The 20346-nt window shown below is 47.6% G+C and overlaps 1 protein-coding gene across 1 annotated transcript in view; it reads left to right on the forward strand.

Annotated features, from left to right (window-relative positions):
- mrc2 (mannose receptor, C-type 2) overlaps nt 1–20346 on the forward strand; it is a 170518-nt gene that overhangs the window by 103407 nt on the left and 46765 nt on the right. The window contains exons 13-15 of the mRNA XM_078424368.1: nt 10361–10503; nt 12371–12467; nt 19006–19144. Coding sequence (XP_078280494.1) covers nt 10361–10503; nt 12371–12467; nt 19006–19144 — 379 coding nt within the window. The remainder of the gene's footprint in view (nt 1–10360; nt 10504–12370; nt 12468–19005; nt 19145–20346) is intronic.

The raw sequence follows: 20346 nt of genomic DNA on the forward strand, positions 1-20346 counted from the left end.
GCAAGATCCTGTAATGATATCCCCAGATTCATGTACAATTGGTCACATTTATTCTATCTAACCTGGGTCTTCTGTACCACAGTTTTTACAGAGGTACAAATTCTGCCCAAGCCCCACCTTAGCTGGTCTCGTCATTTATCCAAGTCCTTGACAAATTGGAGGGGGAAATCAGTGCAGAGGCAAGCAGGGGCAAGACCATCCTCGCTGGGTTCCATGGGGGATGGTTGGGCGTTGTGTGTGGGTGATAGACCAGCAGTTAATGATGGTAGGATTAGGTTTAACACCCTGTCATTGTGGGGGAGGAGAGGCGGGTGAGTGTTGAAGGAGGAAATTAAGATTAGGGCCAGCCTTTTGAATGGTGAGATTATTGGAGCAGGGAGAGGGTGCAGAGGAGGGTCGGTCACGGGATGCTGCCTGAGGTGGAGCCTTTCACATATGAGGAGAGAATGGAAAAGCTAGGTTTGGTCCCCTTGGAGCGGAGGAACCTGAGAAGTGTATGTAATGGAAGTAATCAAAGTTAAGAGAGGCACATACAGGGTACACGGTAAGAAATGTTTACCCATGGTTGACGTTTCTAAGGCCAAAGTGCATAGGTTCAAGTGAGGAATGAGGGGTTTAGGGAGGATCTGAGGAAATGTTTTTCTTTAATCTGGAATGCACTGCCTGAAGGGTGATGGAGGTAGATACTCTCACAATGTTTAAGGAGCATTGGCCACTTATTTTGAGCCTGCAGGTGGATAAGAGACTGACTTGGCATAATGCTCAGCCTGTTCTGTTGTGCTGTTCAATGTTCTATGACTACGAAGAGTCAGAGATGAACCATGGAAAAGTGAGAGCACAGTGAAAACTAGCACCAAATGTGGTGACACTTTTGAGTTCTGTGAGGAGTAGGAAGCAGTTCGATGCAGCCATTAATGTCCTCGATAAAGAGGTGAGGGAGAGCCCTGAAACAACCGTACCCCACAAAGAGACAGGCGTAGCGTGGGTCCAGTGACTCCCTCTCAGATGCAGCTTTGATTCGGAGAAAGTGAGTGGAGTGAAAGAAGTTGTTTTTCACTTCAGGAAAGAGTTCAGCCAGGCAGGCAAAGGTGGTGGTGGGGGAGAGAGACTGGCTGAGCCTTTGTTCCAGGAATAAGGGAAGGAAGGGCCCCTTCACACAGCCTGGATCAGGGGTGGGGAAGGGTTATCACCATGAACCAGGCTCTGATTGTGTGAGCATGCGTGTGCATGTTCACTGATGCTTTTGTGGGAAGGTTAGACTTATCAGAGTAAGCCCGACAGTGATTGATAGCGAGGTCGATGACCTTTCATTCACTGTTCCCTACCGCTGTTGTGATGAATGCCCATTGACCGGAATTATTGACTCTGTTCCTCCTCCTCAGAAGCTGCCTGACAGCTGAGTCTTTCCAGTACTTTCTGTTTTATTCCCTATTTGTGGGCTCTGCGCCGTGTTGGTTTTGTGTGATGGGGAGGCTGGCTTTGCTCTCCATTGAGCCAAGTAGATCCAGGGAAGATATTCACAATTAGGAAGGATGTACGTAAGGAGGGAAGTAGTCTTGTCACTTGAAGGCAAACCTGTGAGCGGAGAATGTAGTTTTGAGAGAACTGATTTAAAGAGACAAGGAAGGAGGAAGTGGAGGGGCGCAGCGGTAGAGCGAATGTAGCGCCGGAGACCCGTGTTCGATCCCGACTATGGGTGCTTTCTGTAAGGAGTTTGTACGTTCTCCCCTTGAACGTACGTGGGTTTTCTCCGGATCTTCGGTTTCCTCCCACACTCCAAAGACATACAGGTATGTAGGTTAATTGGCTTGGTAAATGTAAAAATTGTCCCTCGTGTGTGTGGGATAGTGTTAATATGCGGGGATCGCTGGTCGGCACGAACCCGGTGGGCCAAAGGGCCTGTTTCCAAGCTGTATCTCTAAACTAAAGAGCACAAGGCACGAGAGTTTTCCACTTGGTTGGTTGAGAGTCCGAGCCAGACTTTCTGCTCACACGTAAAAATTCCAGGCAGCGTAGACCAGATGGTCCGGTGAGCCAGCCCAACTCTGACGATGCCTGGAGCACCGTGGCTAGACACTTCCTGCCTCCCCCATCAGCCGCATAACCTCGTGGGACACACAAAATAAAGCACAACCTCAAGCAGAAACAAAACCTGAGGAGTTCTGCTGCGACATGCTTGGGGTTTTGAGTCCCAGTCTCACAGATTCTCAGCACCGGCACGGTGGCAGGAGGTGAGACCCTGTGACAGGGGTCTGACTGACTTCAGGCCGAGGTCCAGACACAGGGTTCTCCTGCCTCGATAGGCCGCACATCTGGAGAGGTACCTCTTCCCTGACCTTTGGCCCGGCTGTTCTCAGCGATCCTTTGTAACCCCGTGATCTCCTGGCCGTCAGTCCGTCGCTGAGATCGTGAACAATGCCTCAGGGGAGTGATATAAATACAAAGGCAGCTCTTGCCTGTTTACCCAGGCTGGCCTGGTTGCAGTTCAGGAGAGACCTTCGTGTTTATCTTTATAACATACAATCAGAGCCATTCAGAATTTTCCTGCTGCATCAAAAGCACGGAGTTCACTTTTTAGTGGGCTGCAGTTTTTCAATGCATCTCCTTCTACGTACTCTTCATTCATATCTACAGTTTTCCTTTTGAAACACTGCTTTCCTTCATTTGTACAAAACTTGCTCTGTTCTTATAACAACATAAGTTATTAGTGGCAACAGGCTTTAACAGACTGGTGCAGCCTTTTATCTATTACTAGACCAAGTCGACCCGTTGGGCCCAAACCTCTCCTGCATTGGTGCAGCACCCTCTCCTCCCCCCCCCTCCCCCAACCCTCCCCCTCCCCCTCCCCCAACCCTCCCCCCTAGATTATTTGCACCTCCATGGTCACGGCAAACTTTCAGCATGTCTCACCTGCCCCAGGTGAGTCTTATCGTTTGAGTTTAGTTTAGAGTTACAGCGTGGAAAGAGGCCCTTAGGCCGACCGAGTTCGACAGAGCCAATTGGTACCGAACGTACAAATCCGTATGTCTTTGTGGTGTGCAGTGTTGCAGTTCTAATTGTTTAGGTACCGGATCTGTCACTGGTACCGGAGCGTCCGCTGTTAAATTCCCCGCTGTTTACTCTGGCTTTTTTTTACATAGGTGCCAGAGTGGCGCTCCAGTGAGCACCGGCACCACTCCAGCCCTGGTAGTGTAGGAGGAAACCGGAGCATCCAGAGAAAACCAACTTGGTCACAGAGAGAATGTACATACTCTGTACAAACAGCACTGATAGTCAGGATTGTACCCGGGTCTCTGGTGCTATAAGGCAGCAACTCTACCGCTGCGCCCATTGATTGAATCAAACGACAGAAGTTGATTTCATTTCCAGACTTGGAAAACCAGGCAGTGGCAAACATGGTAAATGCAGACAGAGCTCTGCTGGGTGGGACTTACTTGATCACAATCTTCCACAGTTCATCGTGGCAAGTGCCCATGAGCTGGGCAGGCGCACAAATTTCAGAATATTTTGAATTGTAACTTGAAACTAACTGGGACATGCCTGTGACCCGAGAATTGCAAGCTGCATCTTGTGCTCATTGTAATGAATACTCCTGTGTTTCACCATGTTGACTGGAACCAATATTTCACACTGAGCAGCATGAAAAGAGAGAGCCGTAGTGACATAATCGTAGAATCAGGAACTTCAACCCGCAGAGTCCACACTGATCACCAACCACCCATTTATACTAAACCTACATTAAACCCATTTTTTAAATTCCCCTTCACATTTGTGTTAACCCTCTGCTAAATTCTACCTCCATCTATGCATTAAGAGAATATTTCACTTGTGGAAGGATGCTTTGAGGATTGCCTTGAAAGGCTCTTTCTTAGAAAGCTCAGAGAGTTTATTTCAAGTTGCCTGGTTTCCAGCATGGGTCTGGTGTGGCTCATCCAGCCAAACAGATTGATGGTGATCAGAGCTTTGATGTTGGGGGATGTTGGCCTGGGAGAAGATGCTGACACTGGTGCTCCAATACTGCCAACGGCTCTGGAGGGCGGTACTGTTGTCCAGCAGACATTAAGCTTGGGGATGGCTTCATGGTCCTCCATCATTCTCTCACATTTGGCCATGGACTGTGCTGGCAGAGCGAAGGCTGTGATGGACTTCATCATCAACGTAACTTTCTCTGAGATGGGGCTTGCACATGTGACAAGTGAATCATTTTATTGTGACCATTGATTGTCGAGGACTGGTGTTCTTCATGAGCAGTAGGCCAATGAAGGACCTTTGTGGTAATATATTGGAGTCCTATAACATGGAAACAGACCCTGTGGCCTAACCTTTCCATACTGACCAAGGTACTCCATCTACACTAGTCCTGCCTGCCCTCATTTGGCCTAGGTCCCTCTAATCCCACTAATTGGTGAGGATCGCAAATCACGCAGCAGATGAAAGAATGTGGTCATTTTTTGGGGATGTCTAAACGTGTTGAGTATGGTCTATCATCCATCTCAATTGATGTAGTCTAAGGTTATTGTGGGGTCAAGGAAGGCTAGGTGCAATGGTTGGTGTTGTTCTCTTGGATTTATCACATGGTGAAGAGCACCACTGTGCCTCTTACGGCAAATCTTCAGCCATTGGGGGGGTAGCAGTTGAGTATTCTTACGGTGCCTTTCCCTGCAGAAGACAGCAAGGTTCCCATCTATAATTATCACAGCTGGGCATTTCACGTGGTGATATGGCATTTCTAGGATCCCCTGTTAAGCTCTTCCCAAAGGGAGAGATGAGGCAATATATTTGGCCAGAAGAACGTAAAGCTGTAGTATTTCAGTAAGGATTTTATCTGTTCCCGAGGCCTTGCTGTTGCTCACTTAGTGGATGGCCTTTTCAATTTCTTGCCTGGCAGGGATAGGTTGTAGTTTAGTTCAGTTTAGATTAGCAATAAAGCGCGGAAACAGCCCCTTTAGCCCACCAAGTCCGCACTGACTAACGATCCCTGTACACTAATACTATCCTATACACACTAGAGAGAATTTACAATTATACCATGCCAGTTAGCCTACAAACCTGTAAGTCTTTGGAGTGTGGGAGGAAACCAGAGATCCCGGAAAAAACAGATGATCGTTGGTCAGCATAGATTCGTTGGGCTGAAGGGCCTGATTCCACACCATATCTCTGAACCAAACAAAAACTGAACAAAACTATCTCGCATGAGCTTCATGCAGTCAAAGGGAGAATGGACAAACTCTGTGCAGTACAGCACCCGTAGTCAGGGTCGAACCCGGGTGTCTGGTGCTGTAAGGTAGCAACTCTACTGCTATGCCACTCTGCCGCCCATTGTAGAGGTCATCGTACTCACATGAACACAAAGAACTGGGTTTCCAAGATAAAAACTTCTGAAAAATATATACAAATCCTTAGTTTATAAAGGGCATGATGGGGAGCACCCTATATTTAATGGGACACAATATTGTACGTGTTGGTTCAATGCGTGTGAGAAAACTGTGCTCCAATTGACACAAAGGGGCAGAGTCGAGGATGGCCTGCAGAACTCTTGGAGAATGTTAGCGTTGTGAAATCCAGAACGGAAGTGCTTGACGATGCTTCGTGGCAAGAATCATCAGAATGAACCAAGTGACCTCCCTCATTCCAGTTTTCTCCCAATCGGTTCAGACTGCTGACTGAGCAAAAAACGAAGTGAACAATTCCTGCCCATAATTCATTTTGGCCAGTGTTTCTTTTCCTGTGGAATTTGCAACCAAGAAACCAGTCTTGCTGAGGCTGAACTCTTCTGTTCTTTTGGGATATTTCAAGTGTTACTGCACAGATTTATTTTCTATCTTAACCAAAAACACATGCTCCAGTCCACAACAGAACAGTTATGCCACGATGCAGTCTCTTCCCCGCTGACGCTTCTCTGTGGCAAGATGCCACATCACTCCATTATGAAGCCTGCTGCTCGCCATAGACCTGAGCTCAGAGTGCTGAAAGACCCTCTCCATTGGCCACACTCAACGTGGCACAGTGGCACAGCGGTAGAGCTGCTGCCTGACAGTGCCAAAGACCAGGGTTCGATCCTGACTACGGGTACTGTCTATACGGACTTTGCACGTTCTCCCTTATGACCACATAGGTTTTCTCCAGTTGCTCCGGTTTCCTCCCACATTCTAAAGACGCGCAGGTTTGGAGGTTAACTGGCTTTTGCAAAATTGCCTCTAGTGTGTAGGATGTGAAACAGGGATAACATAGAACTAGTGTTGGGGTGATCGTTGGTTAGTGTCGACTCGGTGGGTCAAAGGTCCTGTTTCCACACTCTGTCTCTCAACTAAACTCGCATGAGATTTAGACACTAGGGTTTAGGTTCAGCAGAGGGGTAATCAATCATGGACAGCATTACAAAACTGATGAAGGGAGGTTAGCAGCCAGCTTTACACTTCTCCTGTCTTTCCCTGTATTCCCTTACTCCCCCCTCCCCTCCCCTTCCTATCCCACAGTAAAAGCGATGACAATAAATCCAAACAATAAATAATTCTGATCCACGAGAACTTTTAAGGATGTGAACTGTGCTGTGCAAATCTCTTTCAAAGATACAAGGCCATTACTTCACACTTTGCATGACATTAACTACCTTAACCTAACATGATCCAAGGGAAACTCACAGGCGAGGGAGTTTTGTGCTGGTTTAATAGCACATTTGCCTGTACTCTCCACTCAGACTAATGGAGAATAAAGTTAGTTGAATGAAACTGTCATGGGCCAGGTGCTGTGGTTTCCTGTCCAGTGAACAGAGAGTTAGGTTGAACCCTCCCCTTAAAAGTGTGAAACCTCCCGTTGGACCTGATTTTTTAAAAAATATATAAAAAAATACTTTATTCAAGTAATAAATATTTACAAAACATCTTCATTTCAAAACCCCATCTGACATTTCCGGAGGTTACACATTCAATGCAGATATTCATTTCCAAATTTACACAGAATCCTTTATTTGGAGGGGCGTCTCTCTCCACCACACCCTGCCCCCCCCCATGTCCAGCAGCGGAAGGACCCTAGACTGTGGTCCTCCCCCACAGGGCCTTGGCGTTGGCTGCACCAAGCTTCAGTGCGTCCCTCAGCACGTACTCCTGCAGTCTGCAGCGGGCCAGTCGGCAACATTCCCCGACGGACAGCTGGCTCCGCTGGGAGGTCAACAAAGCTCGGGCAGACCAACGAGCGTCTTTCACCGAGTTGATGACCTTCCAGCAGCACTGGACCTGATGGCACATAAGCACAGAGGTCTCGCTGTCACCCAGCACACAAGATGACATTAACAAAAAGAGCATGGAACATCTCTCCTGGTGACTCCTTTGCACTTGGGTGGGAAGATCTCTGTACGGGGCAGATTGCTATTTTGTTCCACACTTGGTTTGAAATTCTCTTACTCCTTTTCTTGAATATTATAAGTGCCATTTGTTAAATCTGTGTTTATGTGTGACCTCCTCAAATGGTTGAAATCCATGAACCCTGCAGGGAGGAGGATTTAATTGGGCGACCGGTAGAGCTGCTGCCTCACCTGGGTTAGATCCTGACACACTCTCGCTCTCACTAACACCTCGCATTGTCCAAGGGATTGATTTTCATTCTGGATATCCAGGGTTTTGCAGGAAGGTGGGTCTCTGAAGAATCGAACAGGCCAGTGAAAGGGATGGGTGAAATAGTGTCCATGCCCTTTGTAAGTCCATGCCAGCCTCTGGGACCAGGCAGCATGTATCAGGGTAGGCAGCCATCATATCAGTGCGGGAATGTGGAGGAAGGAACTGCAGATGCTGGTTTAAAAACTGAAGATAGACACAAAAAGCAGGAGTAACACTGCGGGTCAGACAGCATCTCTGGAGAAAAGGAATGGGTGACGGTGTGGGTTGAAACCCTTCTTCCAGGGAGATAACTACACGAGAGAAAGTTTAACTGGTAGGGTTCCATGAAGAGGGACACAAAAAGCTGGAGTAACTCAGCGGGACAGGCAGCATCTCTGGAGAGAAGGAATGGGTGACATTTCAGGTCAAGACACTTCTTCAGACTAGTTAAGGGAAATGAGAGATATAGACGATGCTGTAGAAAGATAAAGAACAATGAATGAAAGATAGGCAAAAAAAGTAACGATGATAAAGGAAACGGGCCTTTGTAAGCTGTTTGTTGGGTGAAAACGAGAAGCTGGTGTGACTTGGGAGCGGTAGAGAGAGAGGGAATGCCAGGGATACTTGAAGTTCGAGAAATCAATATTCACACCACTGGACTGTAAACTGAGGAATAGGAAGAGGGCCATAGAAACATAACCAGTTTTAATGTATTCACTTTTCAGGGCCAGGGTGTCACTGGGAAGGACAACATTTATTGCCTCTTCCTTATTGCATTGGGAAGGTGGTGATAGTGACATTAGGCCATTTCAGAGAGCATTCAAAGGGAGCGGCTGGAGTCAAATAAAGGCCCAGACTCTTAAGGACAGCAGATTTCCTCCCCTCGAGGACATTAGTGAACTAAACAAGATATTATGACATATTTCGTTTGGGCAGCTTACAACCCAATGGTATGAATATTGATTTCTCTAACTTTAAGTAACCCTTGCATCCCCTCTTGCTCTGTTCCTCCCCTGCCCTAGTCATCGTATTAGTTTCACTGTCATCCTGCTGAATTTCACTGTTTGTATCATTTGGTATCACCTTCTCCACAGCCAACAATGGACCATTGATCATCATTGCTGGCTTTGATTTGTCCTTTTGCACATCTTTCATTAATTTGTTCTAAGATAGACACAAGATGCTGGAGTAACTCAGCAGGCCAGGCAGCATCTCTGGAGAGAAGGAATGGGTGACGTTTCGGGTCGAGACCCTCCTTTCGGCTGAGTTACTCCATCATTTTGTGTCTATCTTTGGTTTAAACCAGCATCTGCAGTTCTTTCCTCCACATTAATTTGTTCTATGTACCTTTTCATATATCTTGGAAAGGGTTTCCCTTTCCCCTGACTCGGTCTGAAGATTGGTCTCGACCTAAAAACATTACCTATTTCTTTTCTCCAGTGATGCTGCCTGACCTGCTGAGTTACTCCAGCTTTTTGTGTCTATCTAAGATATTATGATACCGTCATCATTACTGGATTGTTGGTCCAAGGCTTTGGATTACTAGTTAGATAACTAATGTCCTGCCATTGTACCAAGTGGCTTGTTTCTGATCCGTACAGGGCAATCTGAGCGGATCATTATTGCCTGTGCTTTCTTCTGTTCTAACGTTCTGAATGTTAAATCTTCAAGTTGATCATGTCTGTTGTCCACACTGTGCAGACTTTAGTTTAGTTTAGTTTAAACACTAGTCAAGTCAAGTCAAGTCAATTTTATTTGTATAGCACATTTAAAAACAACCCACGTTGACCAAAGTGCTGTACATCAGTTCAGGTACTAAGAAATGAACATACAATGGCACACAAACATAACAGCACATACATAAACAATTCACAGCGCCACCTCTGAGGGCCTCAAACGCTAGGGAGTAGAAATAGGTTTTGAGCCTGGACATAAAGGAGTCGATGGAGGGGGCAGTTCTGATGGGGAGAGGGATGCTGTTCCACAGTCTAGGAGCTGCAACCGCAAAAGCGCGGTCACCCCTGAGCTTAAGCCTCGACCGCGGGATAGTCAGTAGCCCCAAGTCGGCCGACCTGAGGGACCTGGAGATGGGTTAGAAGATTTTTGATATGGGGGGGGAGGGGGGGGGGGGCAAGCCCGTTTAGGGCTTTGTATGTGAATAGGAGGATCTTGAAGTTGATTCTGTACCGTACAGGGAGCCAGTGGAGAGAGGCTAGAATCGGGGTGATGTGGTCCCTTTTACGGGTACCCGTCAGGAGTCTCGCTGCGGCGTTTTGGACCAATTGCAGGCGGGACAGGGATGATTGGCTGATCCCAGTGTATAGGGAGTTGCAGTAGGCTAGGCGGGAGGAAATGAATGCGTGGATAATTTTTTCAATGGCGTCAAATTGGAGGAATGGTTTGAGTTTAGCTATGGTACGAAGCTGGCTTTTACCACAGCTTTGATTTGCTTGTCAAACAGTAGTATACGGGGATTGACTGACCAGCGATCCCTGTATACCAGTGATTATCCTACAAACTAGGGACAATTTGTCATTTATACCAAGCCAATTAACCTATTTATTTGGAGTGTGGGAGGAAACCAGAGCACCCGGGGAAAACCCATGCAGGTCACGGAGAGAATGTACAAACACCATACAGAGAGCACCTGTAGTCAGGATTGAACCCGGGTCCCTGGCGCTGTAAGGCAGCAACTCTACCGTTGCATCTCCATGCCGCTCATCTGTGTCTGTCTGACTTGTCTGTCTTTGTCTCCTTGTCCTGAGCAGGTGTTTCACTTCAACAGCATCTACGCCAAGAAGAACTGGGTGCAGGCACACATGTTCTGCCACGAGCAAGGCGCACACTTGCTCAGCATCGGCAGCTTTGAAGAGGAGAAGTTTGCTGAAAAACTGGTCCATGATATATTTGGGTGAGTCAGACTGAAGAATTACTTTTATGTGGTGGGGAACGGGTCACTTTGGAGCACACAAGTTCCTTTTCCTTCAGGAATTTGTTTTATTAAAACTCTTTTTCTAGAGGTGAGACCATGCCCTGAGAAATCATGGACATAAGATTTGGAGAAACAAAGAACGGCAGATGCTGGTTTATACCGAAGGTGGTGGAGTAACTCAGCAGGTCAGGGAGCATCTCTGAAGAAAAAGGATGGGTGACGATTTGGTCCAAGGAGTCACCCATCCTTTATCTCCAGAGATGCTGACTGACCTGCTGAGTTACTCCAGCAATTGTGTCTATCTTTGACATAACATTTGCATTCGATCCATAGTTTCCACACTGCTAGCAGGCCAATCTCACAGGGCATTCCACACAACGTATTGCCAGAAGGGTTTGGTGATTTCCAATGGTCCTAAAGGCACTTTAGGAAATACTCATATTGGTGAGTCTGAAGAAGAGTCTCGACCTGAAACGTCACCATTCCTTCTATCCAGAGATGCTGCCTGTCCCGCTGAGTTACTCCAGCATTTTGTGCCTATCTCACATTGGCGAGACTGCTTTTGGAATATTCTGTTCGGTTTTGGTCACCCTGCTCTAGAAAGGATGTTATTAAGCTGGAATGAGTGCAGTGACCCCCAATGACCCAAATCTGAAACCATATCTAACCTGTTTGCAATCTGACCTGCACAATTGTTGTCTGAATTGTTGTACAATCAGCACAACCCCTATCCGACCCTAGACTTTCCTCACCCTGCCTGACTCCCTCAATCCATAAATGCAACCCTACCATCCTCCCATGTAGGAAAGAACTGCAGATGCTGGTTTAAATCAAAGGTAGACACAAAATGCTGGAGTAATTCAGCGGGACAGCCAGCATCTCTGGAGAGAAGGAATGGGTGACGTTTCGGGTCGGGACCCTTCTTCAGACTGATGTCAGGGGAGTGGGTGGGACAGAGATAGAATGTAGTCGGAGACCGAAAGACTGGTGGGAGAACTGGGAAGGGGGAGGGGATGGAGAGAGAGGGAAAGCAAGGGCTACGTGAAGTTAGAGAAATCAATATTCATACCGCTGGGGTGTAAGCTACCTAAGCAAAATATGAGGCGCTGTTCCTCCAATTTGCGCTAGGCCGCACTCTGACAATGGAGGACAGAAAGGTCAGATTGGGGATGGGAGGTGGAGTTAAAGTGCTAGGCAACCGGGAGATTAGCTAGGTTAAGGCGGACTGAGCGGAGGTGTTCAGCGAAACGACCGCCGAGCCTGCGCTTGGTCTCGCCGATGTACAGAAGTTGACACCTGGAACAGCGGATACAGTGGATGACGTTGGAGGAGGTCCAAGCGAACCTTTGCCTCACCTGAAAACACTGCCAGGGTCCTTGGGTGGAGTCGAGGGGGGAGGTAAAGGGACAGGTGTACTGAACACAGTCAGTATATTGGGAAGAGTAATTTTTGGAAATCTTTCATGTCTCATACATAAGTAATTCAGGTCAAAGACAGCAACTTTAGTCAGTTTCCACCAGACACCTTTTGAAGAAAAATATATATTTCCTCAGCACCTTTCATTGCTTCTGACAATTTAGGAGAAAATTCTGTTGTAAGTAAAGTTTCTCCTTAGCAGATTTACACAAAGCCAACTCCCACACACAGCAGGGGACTGAAACAGGAGTAACTCAGAGGGACAGACAGCACCTCTGGTGAAATGGAATAGGTGATGTTTTGGGTCGAGACCCTTCCTCATTGTGTTAGGCATTGTAGAGTTGATGGAAGTTCTAGGCAACACTAATAGTGAATGTTAAGGGTGCAGAATTGGAGGTTAGATCCATCACACTGTGTTCCTGCTTCCCAGGGAATCAGAGGATCACGAGTACCATTGGTTCTGGCTTGGGCTGAATAGACGCAACCCAGGGACAGACCGGAGCTGGACATGGAGTGACGGAACAGGAGTGAGTATCTGAACAAGTTCACCTGGAATTAACAGAAGTTTGTACACTAGGCCATGGAACAGGCTAACTTATTGCCCTTTACCAGAGCATTAGACATGCTTAAATGGCGACACTTTAGCCATTTGCCAGACAGCATTTTCCCATATTCCACGTTCTGGTCTCCCAGCTTGTTCCAAGTTAAACTTCCCATGTGCCTTGCACAGTAGCTGACACCTACACAGAAGGAATAATCTAGTGTGTGAGGGGGAGCTGACAATGATAAGAGTGATCCAGTCAACAATGAACTGAATGCTTAGCTTGTGAAGATTAATTCTTGACATTGCGGCACGGTGGCGCAGCGGTAGAGTTGCTGCCTTACAGCGAATGCAGCGCCGGAGACTCAGGTTCGATCCTGACTGCGGGCGCCATCTGTACGGAGTTTTACGTTCTCCCCGTGACCTGCGAGGGTTTTCTCCGAGATCTTCGGTTTCCTCCCACACTCCAAAGACGTACAGGTATGTAGGTTAATTGGCTGGGCAAAATGTAAAAAATTGTCCCTAGTATGTGTAGGATAGTGTTGATGTGCGGGGATCACTGGGCGGCGTGGACCCGGTGGGCCGAAGGGCCTGTTTCCGCGCTGTATCTCCAAATCTAAAAAAATCTAAATAATGAAAATGTGTATCTGGTACACGAGTTCCTCCTGTTATCACCTCTGGGTTTCCCCTACTCCCTCTGCTTCTACAATGTTCTCAGCAGTTTATCTCCAAGCTCTGTAGTTACCCCCTTTAAAATGACTCTGAACAAAATGATCTAACACTTACAATAGACAATAGACAATAGGTGCAGGAGTAGGCCATTCAGCCCTTCGAGCCAGCACCGCCATTCAATGCGATCATAGCTGATCACTCTCAATCAGTACCCCGTTCCTGCCTTCTCCCCATACCCCCTCACTCCGCTATCCTTGAGAGCTCTATCCAGCTCTCTCTTGAAAGCATCCAACGAACTGGCCTCCACTGCCTTCTGAGGCAGAGAATTCCACACCTTCACCACTCTCTGACTGAAAAAGTTCTTCCTCATCTCCGTTCTAAATGGCCTACCCCTTATTCTTAAACTGTGGCCCCTTGTTCTGGACTCCCCCAACATTGGGAACATGTTTCCTGCCTCTAATGTGTCCAATCCCCTAATTATCTTATATGTTTCAATAAGATCCCCCCTCATCCTTCTAAATTCCAGTGTATACAAGCCTAATTGCTCCAGCCTTTCAACATACGACAGTCCCGCCATTCCGGGAATCAACCTAGTGAACCTACGCTGCACGCCCTCAATAGCAAGAATATCCTTCCTCAAATTTGGAGACCAAAACTGCACACAGTACTCCAGGTGCGGTCTCACCAGGGCCCGGTACAACTGTAGAAGGACCTCTTTGCTCCTATACTCAACTCCTCTTGTTACGAAGGCCAACATTCCATTGGCTTTCTTCACTGCCTGCTGTACTTGCATGCTTCCTTTCAGTGACTGATGCACTAAGACACCCAGATCTCGTTGAACATCCCCTCTTCCTAACTTGACACCATTCAGATAATAATCTGCCTTTCTATTCTTATTTCCAAAGTGAATAACCTCACACTTATCTACATTAAACTGCATCTGCCATGTATCCGCCACTCACACAACCTGTCCAAGTCACCCTGCAGCCTTATTGCATCTTCCTCACAATTCACACTACCCCCCCAGCTTAGTATCATCTGCAAATTTGCTAATGGTACTTTTAATCCCTTCATCTAAGTCATTAATGTATATCGTAAATAGCTGGGGTCCCAGCACTGAACCTTGCGGTACCCCACTGGTCACTGCCTGCCATTCCGAAAGGGACCCATTTATCCCCACTCTTTGCTTTCTGTCTGTCAACCAATTTTCTATCCATGTCAGTACCCTACCCCCAATACCATGTGCTCTAATTTTGCCCACTAATCCCCTATGTGGGACCTTGTCGAAGGCTTTCTGAAAGTCGAGGTACACCACATCCACTGACTCTCCCCTGTCAATTTTCCTAGTCACATCCTCAAAAAATTCCAGTAGATTTGTCAAGCATGATTTCCCCTTCGTAAATCCATGCTGACTCGGAATGATCCTGTTACTGCTATCCAAATGCTCAGCAATTTCGTCTTTTATAATTGACTCCAGCATCTTCCCAACCACTGATGTCAGACTAACTGGTCTATAATTACCCGTTTTCTCTCTCCCTCCTTTCTTAAAAAGTGGGATAACATTTGCTATCCTCCAATCCACAGGAACTGATCCTGAATCTATAGAACATTGAAAAATGATCTCCAATGCTTCCACTATTTCTAGAGCCACCTCCTTAAGTACCCTGGGATGCAGACCATCAGGCCCTGGGGATTTATCAGCCTTCAGTCCCATCAGTCTACCCAAAACCATTTCCTGCCTAATGTGGATTTCCTTCAGTTCCTCCATCACCCTAGGTTCTCCGGCCCCTAGAACATTTGGGAGATTGTGTGTATCCTCCTCAGTAAACACAGATCCAAAGTAACGGTTTAACTCGTCTGCCATTTCTTTGTTCCCCATAATAAATTCCCCTGCTTCTGTCTTCAAGGGACCCACATTTGCCTTGACTATTTTTTTCCTCTTCACGTACCTAAAAAAACTTTTGCTATCCTCCTTTATATTATTGGCTAGTTTACCCTCGTACCTCATCTTTTCTCCCCGTATTGCCTTTTTAGTTAACTTTTGTTGCTCTTTAAAAGAGTCCCAATCCTCTGTCTTCCCACTCTTCTTTGCTATGTTATACTTCCTCTCCTTAATTTTTATGCTGTCCTTGACTTCCCTCGTCAGCCACAGGTGTCTCTAACTCCCCTTAGAGTCTTTCCGCCTCTTTGGGATAAATTGATCCTGCAACCTCTGCATTATTCCCAGGAATACTTGCCATTGCTGTTCTACCGTCTTCCCTGCTAGGGCCTCCTTCCAGTCAATTTTGGCCAGCTCCTGCCTCATGCCTCTGTAATCCCCTTTGCTATACTGTAATACCGACACTTCCGATTTTCTCTTCTGCCTTTCCATTTGCAGAGTAAAACTTATCATGTTGTGATCACTGCCTCCTAATGGCTCTTTTACCTCTAGTCCCCTTATCAGATCAGGATCATTACACAACACTAAATCCAGAATTGCCTTCTCCCTGGTAGGCTCCAGTACAAGCTGTTCTAAGAATCCATCTCGAAGGCACTCTACAAACTCTCTTTCCTGGGGTCCATTTCCAACCTGATTTTCCCAGTCTACCTGCATGTTGAAATCTCCCATAACCACCGTAGCATTACATTTGTGACACGCCAATTTTATCTCCCGATTCAACTTGCACCCTATGTCGAGGCTACTGTTTGAGGGCCTATAGATAACTCCCATTAGGGTCTTTTTACCCTTACAATTCCTCATTTCTATCCATACTGATTCAACATCTCCTGATTCTATGTCACCCCTTGCAAGGGAATGAATATCATTCCTTACCAGCAGAGCAACCCCACCCCCTCTGCCCACCTGTCTGTCTTTTCTATACGTTGTGTACCCCTGAATATTCAGTTCCCAGCCCTGGTCCTCTTGTAGCCATGTCTCAGTGATCCCTACAACATCATACTTGCCCATGACTAACTGAGCCTCAAGCTCATCCACTTTATTTTTTATACTACGCGCATTTAAGTACAACACTTTAACTTCTGTATTTACCTCCCCTCTCACATCGGTCACAAATGGCCCTGCCCTTAATCTCTTTTCCCCTCTAGAACTTCTGTTCCCATTCTTCCGAGAGTCTTCTGCAATATCTCCTGTATTCCCTTTAACCTCATCTTCATATTCCCAATTTGTTAACCCCTCCCCCCCACTACTTAGTTTAAAGCCACAGGTGTCGCACTAGCAAACCTGCCTGCCAGAATGTTTGTCCCCCTGCTGTTAAGATGTAACCCGTCCCTTTTGTACAAATCACCCCTAGCCCAGAAGAGATCCCAGTGGTCCAGAAATCTAAATCCCTGCTCTCTGCACCAGCCCCTCAGCCATAAATTCATACCCTCTATCTCTCTGTTCCTGGCCTCACCAGCACGAGGTACCGGTAGCAGTCCAGAGATAACCACCTTCGACGTCCTACTTCTCAGTCTTTTTCCTAACTCTCTAAACTCCCGCTGTAGCACCTCCTTCCTCTTCCGCCCGATGTCATTCGTGCCCACGTGCACAACGACTTCAGGTTGATCGCCTTCCCTCACTAGGATTTTCTGAAGCCGGTCCGTGATGTGCTGAACCCTGGCACCAGGGAGGCAACAGACCATCCTCAAGTCCCTCCTGCTGCCACAGAATCTTCTGTCCGTTCCTTGGACGATGGAGTCACCCACCACTACGGCTCTTCCTGACTTCGGTCTCCCCTGTCGAGTATCCTTGCCAACAGGTCCGCCACTCGGACTGGAAACGTCTTCTGCCCCGACAGTTCCCAAGAAGGTATACCTATTTGCAATAGGCACAGCCACTGGGGTCTCCTGTAGTCCACGTCCACTCCCCCCTGAAACAGTCTCCCACCTTCGCTCGACCTGGACCCTTGGCGTGACAGCCTCACAATAGGTCCTGTCGAGGAAACTCTCGCATTCCCGGATGGCCCTGAGGTCATCCAACTGCCTCTCCAACTCCACCACACGTCCATTCAGGAGCTGCACCTGGACACAGTTCTTGCAGGTGTAGCTCCCAGAAGCTCCAGCGACGTCCCTGTCTTCCCACATCCTGCAGGAAACACACTGCACCAACTTTTCCGCCATTACCTTGTGTCTAGAAACAGTTCAGGCTTAAAACAATTGTAACCTCAGCCTCCTCGCCGAAGACTCGCACTTCCCCCACAGGGCACTTCCCCCACAGGGCACTTCCCCCACAGGGCACTTCCCCCACAGGGCACTTCCTCCACAGGGCACTTCCCCCACAGGGCACTTCCCCCTCAGGGCACTTCCCCCTCAGGGCACTTCCCCCTCAGGGCACTTCCCCCTCAGGGCACTTCCCCCTCAGGGCACTTCCCCCTCAGGGCACTTCCCCCTCAGGGCACTTCCCCCTCAGGGCACTTCCCTCACAGGGCACTTCCCTCACAGGGCACTTCCCTCTCAGGGCACTTCCCTCTCAGGGCACTTCCCTCTCAGGGCACTTCCCTCTCAGGGCACTTCCCTCTCAGGGCACTTCCCTCTCAGGGCACTTCCCTCTCAGGGCACTTCCCTCTCAGGGCACTTCCCTCTCAGGGCACTTCCCTCACTGGGCTGCACCCTTTTGCAAGTCTTGCTTATATCACCAATTTAAATTGCCTGATTGTCCAATTTACCAGACTTTTCACTTAAATGATCAACCAATCCACGTATTCTCTTCTGACTGACTTATTACACTGTAATTCCCACTCACTTACAGCCAATGGTGGTCCTCTCTCCAACTTCCCGACCTTTACAGACTGATTAACAGTGCCCTATTGGCGCTCTTTTTAAACTGCCGTTTCTACCACTATTAACAGGTACTTACTTTCAGCCAATGGTCGTCCTCTCTCCAACTTCCCGACCTTTACAGACTGCAAGTCTTACCTTTAGACTTTAGAGATACAGCACAGAAACAGGCTCTTCGGCCCACCGAGTCCACGTCGGCCAGTAATTACCCCATAAACTAGCACTATCATACACACAAGAGGCAATTTACAATTTTACTGAAGCCGATTAACCTACAAACCTGTACGTCTTTGGTGTCGGAGCAAACTGGATCACCCCGAGAAAACGCATGCGGTCACAGGGAGAACGTACAAACTCCGTCCAGACAGCACCCGTAGTCAGGATCCAACCCGGGTCACTGGAGCTGCACCACAGTGCTGCCAGTACTGCAGATATGCAGATATATAACATATAACATATAACATATAACAACTACAGCATGGAAACAGGCCTGTCCGGCCCTACCAGTCCACGCCGACCATTCTCCCTGACCTAGTCTCATCTACCTGCACTCAGACCATAACCCTCTAATCCCCTCCTATCCATATACCTATCCAATTTACTCTTAAATAATAAAATCGAGCCAGCCTCCACCACTTCCACCGGAAGCCCATTCCATACAGCCACCACCCTCTGAGTAAAGAAGTTCCCCCTCATGTTACCCCTAAACCTTTGTCCCTCAATTATATGCCCAACAATACCTGCTTGCATGGCTGTGAAACACCTTTGACAATGGTAAATGCAAGTTGTTGAGATGGCATCATTGTGGCCTATTCCTGGGTGGAGAGACTGGGGATGGGTGGGAAGTTCTACACGAGTAAGCCATTCAGCCCCTCAAGCCAGCCCCACCATTGAACATGATCATGGCTGATCTGCCCCAGAACTGTCTCCTCTCCTCTCCCAGTTCCCCACTGGTGGAAACATCTCGACATGCATCATGTCCGGATCCCTCAGGATCAGACGTCTTCAATAAGATCATCCCTCGTTCTTGGAAAAACTCTAGGGTGTACAGATCATTGGGCCAGCATGCCCTGAACCTCATTTTGTTTCTTGCGCAGTATTCCTATAACAACTTTGGGCGGGATTCCTACGATGATGACGATATTCGTCGCTGTGCGGTCACAGATATTGCCTCCTCGCTGTGGCGCGCCGTGCGCTGTGAGATCCAGCTGGACTGGATCTGCAAGATCCGCAAAGGTAGGTGGGCACAGGATGCTCTGACTGGTCAGTCTGAAGAAGGGTCTCGACCCGAAACGTCAAAAGCCATTCCTTCTCTCCTGAGATGCTGCCTGACCCGCTGAGTTATTCCAGCATTTTGTGTCGACCTTCGATTTGAACCAGCGACTGCAGTTATTTTCCTACACATCCAAAATCAGTATCCCGTTCCTGCTTTTTTCCCCATATCCCTTGTAGCAGCAGCAGCAGCATCAATCCAGTTCGCTAATTTAATTTCTCAGGCAACTTGTTCCTCTTAATGAGATCCTCTTGTTCCCTAATTTCTTATCTTTCCACAGAAGTTGCCACATTCTTCTGGTGTGAGCTGCTTCTGTACATTTTACGTTCTGAAAGACGATGTTCTTTGTTCCCATCACTCTTTCAAGAGATTATTTTTCCTTGGTTTACTTTCCTACATTTCCATCTTAGAAAGGTGCTCAAACCTCCCTCCAAATTGTAGAATTTCAGAGGACTTGTAACGAGATGTTGTAGCTTGTTGATAACCAAATATTCCCCACATCACAACCGCCAACCATAATCGTTCCAGCAAACTTGTGCCTGGGTAGGCTGCATTGCACTGCCCTGCAGAGCATTGATTCATTCCAGCATTGTTCATGCTCCAGCCTAAACACTGGAATTTAGAAGGATGAGAGGGGATCTTATCGAAACGTATAAGATTATTAAGGGGTTGGACACGTTAGAGGCAGGAAACATGTTCCCAATGTTGGGGGAGTCCAGAACAAGGGGCCACATTTTAAGAATAAGGAGTAGGCCATTTAGAACTGAGATGAGGAAAAACTTTTTCAGTCAGAGAGTTGTGAATCTGTGGAATTCTCTGCCTCAGAAGGCAGTGGAGGCCAATTCTCTGAATGCATTCAAGAGAGAGCTAGATAGAGCTCTTAAGGATAGCGGAGTCAGGGGGTATGGGGAGAAGGCAGGAACGGGGTACTGATTGAGAATGATCAGCCATGATCACATTGAATGGTGGTGCTGGCTCGAAGGGCCGAATGGCCTCCTCCTGCACCTATTGTCTATTGTCTAAACACTCGCAGCAACAAACTCTCCATGCCTCAAAGATAGGCATCTGCTCGGGGAACCTGCCAGGTAAATGCATGGGCCGCATTACCCCAAGCCTATGCCCACAGCTGGAACTCCTGCACCAGTGAACGGCCACACGGTTTGGG

Source organism: Rhinoraja longicauda, chromosome 29 (genome assembly GCF_053455715.1).
Source record: "Rhinoraja longicauda isolate Sanriku21f chromosome 29, sRhiLon1.1, whole genome shotgun sequence".
Lineage (NCBI taxonomy): Eukaryota > Metazoa > Chordata > Chondrichthyes > Rajiformes > Arhynchobatidae > Rhinoraja > Rhinoraja longicauda.